At 46.2% G+C, this 7,747-nt stretch overlaps 1 protein-coding gene across 1 annotated transcript; it reads right to left on the minus strand.

The window, feature by feature from the left end:
• Positions 1 to 6,778: 6,778 nt before the first annotated feature.
• Positions 6,779 to 7,372, minus strand: LOC108573201 (beta-1-syntrophin-like). The gene has a single exon (XM_017935594.1). The coding sequence runs from the start codon at positions 7,358 to 7,360 to the stop codon at positions 6,779 to 6,781; it is 582 nt and encodes a 193-aa protein (XP_017791083.1). The 5' UTR covers positions 7,361 to 7,372.
• Between the last annotated feature and the right edge of the window lie 375 nt (positions 7,373 to 7,747).

The raw sequence follows: 7,747 nt of genomic DNA on the forward strand, positions 1-7,747 counted from the left end.
GCGCTGTGATTGGCCAGTGTTTTTCGTTAATAATTCAAAAATGAAGCTTCAAACAACATTTTGGTAAAGGAAAAAGTTGTTCAGAGTCACCTCAGGAACCCCCCATTTCCGGGTGTTCGAGGAGTTACGGGACACCCTGTATATAACACAATTCATTTTTGCTTACTGGCTGACGCATTATTATTAGTAATAATCCAACAATATTTGAATGAAAATCCAAGGAAATTCTACGGCGAGGATATAATGATCTTACCTAAAAAACAGAACGAATTTGTGGCATGAGAATAAGGTTACACTGTTTTTTATCAAATTTAAAGGTTTGTTGGAAATATTGACCTAAATCATAAAATTCGACACGAACTTATGGGATGACCTAATATTTAATTTATTACATATTTAAACTTTGTTTCTAATAACTTTGTTTCTCGCTTATGGATACTCTAATACTTCAAAGTACGTCCGACGCACGCACACACGCGCAGAACTTTAAACCAGCAATTTTACTTTTCCAACCTATATTTATTAGAGCAATTTTTTCCCAATCGACAAACACACTTGAAGAAATCCCGCAGACATCGAGACCAGACGACCGATAGATTACAACACAGCCTGGTAAGAACCACGAGCATTCAGGTGGTTAAGTAAAAATAGCGGCTCGTGTTTCGCGTCTTTTCATCATCCACGAAGGCTCGTTCGACTTGAAACGCCTGAATCGGTATTACGTTAAAGAACCAAACAGGGCAACTGGTTTCTTTTATGGACCAGAGAAACGCGACGACCCACACACACACACACACGCAAAACCCCCCGGAGCAGCATTGAAAACACAGGCTAACCGAACCGTGTTCCACGATTATCCCGGAAAACAGCAAAGAGTCGATGATAATTATCGTGATGAGCTATAAAACGAGAGACCAGGCTAATTTCCGTAACCTGTTAATTGGTCTCCAGTATCGCGCAATTATTCGAATCTCGCTAATCAACACGTGCGTATCCTCCGTCTCTCTTTGGCTTATCACTTCTCTGTCGACGTGTATGCACCAGTGTTACGTCGAAAAACAGATTTGCGTGGCTCGATGGGAGGATAATCCAGCTGCCGGTAGAGAGCATGTTATCAATCCGCGAATTATTTACCGTTGCAACCGGTGCTAAACGATCAAGACGATTAACGTGGCACGAGTGAGATTTCACCGTTGAAACTGTGCAAAATACACCCACGTCCGTAGTAGAAACAGCGCGGGGGGACCCCGGATGTTTATTAAAAGGGAAAACTGCTACTGCTGAGAGATTTCAGGGGTAATTTCATCAAACGGGGTGAAAGCGAGCGAGCTGCCGGTCTCATGAAGCAGACACGATTAAGATAATGGAAAAGAAGAAGAAGACGAGATGGAAAGGGACGAAATAACGATAGAGGGAGCAAGATGGCGGAAGGAGGACGACGACGAGTCTGACGTTCACAGTGAAAGGAATTCCTGGCTGCAGGATTTAAGACGCAATTTCCCTGACGATGTCGCGTGTCATCCGTCATGCAGCCAGCTCTCGCTGGAACAATGCCCGGCTAAAATTACGCATTCCAATTACAAATAGATACGCGTACGGAGAACCGCAGACGTTTCATTCATTTCACTCGTTCATGGGGAACGTTACAGGTATGTCGAGAAACGTCAGGGGTTAGCGGTTCTGTCTAATTTCTGGCCTGCTTAAAACTCGACTGAAACTGGTCCACTGTGATATACTGGAACGGTATGTCAGTCAGCTGGAACATCGTCGGGCACACTGACACATATTACGTTCGGTTCTTTCGAAAATTTTTATACATCGTGATAGAAAATCTCGTGAAAATATATAGCTACCTGAGAAATTAGATCAGGTTTTTTTTAATTTGAGAAAAGAGTCTCTGATAAGGTTATAGGAGGTCTTCTTTGGTAATCCGTGGAAATTCGTTCGAATTTCGTGGAAGAGGATGGAAGAGAATACTAGATCTCTCGCTACAATCAATTTCATTCGCAAAATTGAATTTTTTAAACGGTTAGAATTGTTAGAAATATAAAAATTCTCTCCTTTAATTCCTACATAACTCATATTTTTTACGTACAAACTTTCGAATAAAAAACACCGTTCACGTTTTCAATGCACCTCCCCAGAGGTAGCGGAATATTTCCACTATTCCTACTTAAGAAAAAACTTCGCAACAACGTTTCCAACAGATTCCTTTTATGTCCTCGACACTTTTATACCCGTTCTTCGACTAACAATGAACGCAATTATTTCACAACAGAGCGGCATTGTTCGAAGGCTGCCAATGAGCGGCAAAGGTCGGCAAAACTCGAGGGAGAGATCACGCAATAACGACAGGTATATCACCTTCCTCGTGGATTCGTATTAACAGGTATATATTCTTACGTAAATCGTGGGCGTACGTACAAGAATCGGCTAGGGCAACCTAATCCGGTAATATAAGTATAGTCCGGTAGGAATGATTGCTCAACGATTGCGTGGATGGATGGGGAATAGGTAACGCGTGTCCGTACGAAAGCAACTACTACAGGGAGATCCATAATCAAGGCCACGCGATATTTCACCGACGGAATTCCGCAGATCCGACGTGTAGATTGGCCCGGTTCGAATAGATAACCGTGAAGAAAAGTCACGCGAAGTCTGATATCGAGCGGAGGAAGCAGTTCGCGCCGCGAATTTTTCAACCCCTTCCTTGATGAATATCATTACCACCCCTGTATTCGGTGTTCCAGCGAAGCTCAAATTGAATTACGGTTCACCAGAGCGATATTTATTATTCATTTATGAAACTCGCGGAATAATTGAATAATTACACGTTTACGGTACAGGACACACGCGATATTTTGTCCCAATTAGTTTCACATTTAACCCTTCAGCTTTTACGCGTCGAAAGTCGATATTTTGTTGTCGCAGCTTTTTTTTTTCATTTTCAACTTTCGAGCTGGTGTGAACTTTCTTAGTCCGACGCGGTAAAGAATGACATCTAAATTATCTTAGGGAAGTCTGTATGGTTTAAGGACGTAACACCTTTTAAATCTTTAACACGAAAAGCAGAAAAAAATAGTTTCAGCTTGCACGTACAGCAATTAAAAGAAACTTGCATCTCAAACGTTCTTCGCGAAATAACGCAGGGACAGCACAGCCGAATCAATCTTGCCCGAAACAATCGTTCTCCGTGGCGAAGAGGGCCGTTCATACACGCCATGAGAAGAAATACGAAGAAGGGGGAAAGAAACCAGGAGGAAAGAAAAAAAACACGAAAAAGAGGACTAAGCAGGCCGATACAATAAATCAGGGTAAATCTCGAAAGCGGCGGAGCAATAAATTCGACTTGGTTTATCAGGGTCCGGGAGTAACTTCTATTCGATTCGTCGAAGCCCTTTCTGGAAACTTTGTCAGGCTGACAGTGGAGGGTCTCCGCGACTTCCTCGCAATTTTATCCCGTGGAACCGGAAGTTTTCGTCGGAATCTCTCTTAAACGGGCTTGCCAGAGGTCGGCGGTCCTCGCTAGCAGTCGAGTCTCGATGAAAATTCTAGGGTAATGTATTCCTAGGCTCTCCCTCTGCCTCCTCCATCATCCTCTTCGTCTTTGCTCGTATCCTCCAGTCAATCTTCCGCTGGGTCAACCAGTAATCTACTCTCTATCTCTATCCTTCTTCATCTTTGTTTCCTCTCCTCGTTGACTCGCTCCACAGTCGCCTTCCCGTCTCTCCCTGTCTCTCCCCGTCTCTCCCTCGTCTGGACACCCACATAGAAGCACACGCGTGTTGCACAGCTTTGCATCTCACCTCCTGGTGGACGTAAAGTGCAGAGTATCGCATTCCACGCATCACCCACGTAAAACTGGCAGCCAGCCGACCAGCGAACGAAGAAGAGGAACGACGAAGGACGTCGCACGTGCGACGCGCCGCGTCGGATACCTACGTGCCGCGAGAAATCGTACGACAGACGGCCGAAAGCGTCTGAATAAAAGAAAAGCTGTCGGGAGAGGATGTCGCCGAGCAAAACCAAGCGAAAGGAAGAAGAAGCCGGGATGTATGTACACCGTGGCCCTTTTTACTGGCACCATACGTCGTCTGGAGATTTCGTCGTTCGAACATGGCCCGTGGGTACCACGAAATCTACCGGAGTCGCGTTTGCTAGCTTCTTTGATCGAGATAGTCGAGGATTTTACGGGGTGAGATGTTGCTTAGGTTGTTCAGTGTAAGTATGACATTTTGGAAACTGGCAGCGATGGTTGGGTAGCATTGTAAGTGGAATCCTCAGAAGTGGTTGGAAATTTCGTATTGTTCACGTGTTAGACAGTTGTTTCGCGTCTTATTTCTGAAGATACTAATCCCTTTGTCCATCATCCTTAATTTCTAAGATTATCAAAAGATTCCCAGAGAAATTGCTAAAAAGACCCATTGTTACGAAAATTAATAATGTAGAATTAGAGGACGTATCCTACTGAAAGTATCTCCGACCATAAATTCTTCTCTAATTCCAGCGAAATGTTCTCTAATCTCTACAAGACTACTCGAAAGCAAGAAAGAGAGAGAGAGAGAAAGAGAGTGACGGAATAGAGCGTGAAAAGGGATGGCTGTGCAGAGGGTGAATCGGAACGAGGCATTCTCTGTGTGAAAACCGCACGCGATTATACGAAGCGCAACGAGCTGTCGAGGCCGGTCATTCACGGGCGGCGAGTTTCATCGGTCCGGGAACGGATTTCGGTAAACGTACGGGACCCGAAATGGCTCAATAACGACCGTTCTCCGGGCGAATTTTTGGCCTGGACCGGGCTTTTCAGAACACGGAGGAAAATAACGGTGCAGGTGCGTTCGCGTGCATACAATCGCGCGCGAGCCAGAGCTGCAAGCCTGAAAGCCCCGGAGCAGTGCAACGTTCCACCCTCTCCCTCTCTCTCTTTCCACATACAGAACCTAACCTATCTATACGTACACACAGATAGTGGAACGCATATACCGCATCTAACACCTGTATCACGGGAACCTGGCGAGCTAGTGTACATACACAGTGGCGTACATACACATACACGTGTCGCGCATCGGCTGGAGAACGTTAAATGCAAAGTGCAGGCGGACACGGGCATGTGGAACGAGAGAAAGAGTGAGAGAGAGAATAAACGTCGCGCTTCACTGGCCAGGCTTGTGTCGTTCTCGTAGGAGATTCGTACGAGAAACAAACGATAACCAGTCACAAAGGAGGTAAAATAAAAGCGTGGAAAGAAAAGAGGCGGCGGAGAAAAACGCACCGTGGTAGAAGAGAGAGAGAGAGAAAGAGAGAAAAGAAAAAAGGAGAAAGAGAGAGAGAGGCGCCATTTAACGCTCCAGGCGGCGCGTGTACACGTTTTCTCGCCGACCTTTCACCCCGCGTCGCTTCTTTCAGCCTCACACTTTTTGATAATAGCACGTCTGGAGGCGGCGTGTACGATGCGGAGCCCGCGTGTACGGCAATTCGCACTGAAACTGCAAAGTCACTGGTTTCCGTTCTTTCTACGTGACACAAGAGCGAGAAGGAAGCCACGAGGAATCGTGTCTCGACCTCGAAGAACCCCGAAAAAGAAACACACCCTTCGAAAATCTTGGATTAATCCAGCTAAAAGCTCTCTTTTCTCATACACCCTAACCACTGTCCCCTCTTACTTCCCTCTCTCTCTCTCTCTCTCATTTTCACTTTTACAAATTTCACGTTAGTTCCGGCGGAAACGAAGAGATCGTCGTTGGCCAGTTCGAAAGGTATACAGCTGGGGTTACCATATAGACGTATAAACGGCGCTAGTTCCAGCTCAAAGACGCTGGAATTCGATATTAAAACGACCTAGCCAGGAGAACTGCCAGTAATCCCAGCGTCGAAACTTAATGCGCCGTGTACTCGGTGGCTAATTGGAGCGAAAACCTCGTTAATGTCCTCTCTAGCCCCGTCTGCCTACGTCGAGGCTCGCCTAGCCTAGCTACTTCCTGCTTCCGGTCGAAGCGTTTCGCCGGTTCAACCGACTAAACGAATCTGCGTTTACGTTTACGCTTCACGTTTCCACGTTCGAGCGGGATTCCTCTTCCCCTCCTACCTCCTTTTGCCGGGTTACTCGCGTAACCCTGATTTCGCTAACGTGGCCTGGCTATTAATTATCCGCGAATTAGCGTTCAAAGGAGACGTTGCATAGCAGGAGAGAGAGGGAGAGAGGATGTCGATGTTGCAGGATTAATTCGTCTGTCGAATTCGACGTTTCAGACGTGGTTACGTTATTCAAAAGAAGGTAGGTTAAACGGAACGTTTCAGCGTGGAATACTTTTGCGGAAGATTATACGCGAGGAGAGGTTTGGACACGGGAGAAACCCGTTACGTGACATTTAGAAATTTGCCGTCTTCCTGCTGGCGCGTTACCCAACTCTGGTCGCGAGACCAATCGCTCTAATCGCCTTCCTCGATTATTATCGACTTACGTTCATGACGGCGGAATGACTTTTCACCTTTAAACGACTCGAACGTGTCCGTAAGAGAGGGCCTCGAAGATGATCGTCTCTAGATACGCGGAGAAATAGAGAATAGTCTTGCGAGTAACATGCACGAGGAGATACAACTCTACAACTCTCATACTTCTCCTCGAAAACATTATCGTCGTATATTTTTCATATTTTCGTATGTTACGATTGCACGAAACTATTATTCGTGTGCAGGCCGCTTTACAGTGCCAGTTCGATCGACCTCGTTTCGTTCGAGACACGAGAAAAAGGAAGCGAAAGAAGAAACATGGAATAATTCACTCACCTTCGAGCTCGACAACCTTGCCAGCCCTCTTGAGCGCCTTCACCGCCTCGTCGTGTGTAGCCTCGCGTAGATCCTCCCCGTTCACAGCCAGTATCGCGTCGCCCACGTATAGCTGTTCAGTGGCATCGGCCGCCATCCCCTTGAAAATCTTCGAGATCAAAATCGGCATTTTATTCTCTTTGCCGCCTTTGATCGAGATACCGAGGCCGTTGTTGTCGCTTTTCACAACGCGCACAATGCGTTTCTGATTCGCCACCGAATCCGGCACGTCTGGATCATTCAGACTATCCACGTTGTTGTTGTTAATGTTGCCGTTGTTCAATGCGTTGTTACCGGTCTCGCAGCTCTCGTCCAACGAGATACTCAGATAATCGTCCTCTAATGAGACGAACACGCGATACCACTGACCGCGAACCTGCGTTTCGAGGACACCGGCGCGGCCAGACACCGTCGACGACGCCGCGGTGGTCGTCGTCGACGAGGACGATGACGACGTCGCCGCGGACACCACCGAACCGATCCCCATCACTCCCATCGCTGATGTCGGTTGTCCACTTCCGCACAGCTCCACCATTTCGATTTCTTCGCAAGCTGCACGCTGCAATCAGAAGAGGGATCGATCAATCAGTGAACCCTGTCGATCGCTCGTCTCGCGGACGAGAATTTTTACTTTTCAAGTAATTTTCAAATTGTCAAGTAATCTAATTTTGACCCTTTCGCGTGTATTACCCTCACGCGAGGCAAAGTGAAGATTTATTCGCGAGATATTTCTTACGCGGATGAGAAAATGTTAAGGAGCTTAAATTTCCTCCAAACAAAAAATTCTAATTTTTGATTAAACGATTAAAAATTTATTCGCAAAGTATCCGGTCGACTTTCCTCGAAATCATTTTCTCGAAACGTTACGTATCGCGAAAAAGAAATCATTCTCAGAATAACGCACACCGAGTGAAATACTTCT

Source organism: Habropoda laboriosa, unplaced genomic scaffold, assembly GCF_001263275.1.
Source record: "Habropoda laboriosa isolate 0110345459 unplaced genomic scaffold, ASM126327v1 scaffold20, whole genome shotgun sequence".
In the NCBI taxonomy this organism is placed as follows: domain Eukaryota; kingdom Metazoa; phylum Arthropoda; class Insecta; order Hymenoptera; family Apidae; genus Habropoda; species Habropoda laboriosa.

Bases quoted from the DNA above. Each gene is read 5' to 3' on its own strand.
- LOC108573201 (XM_017935594.1), bottom strand. From the start codon at position 7,360: ATGGTGGAGCTGTGCGGAAGTGGACAACCGACATCAGCGATGGGAGTG.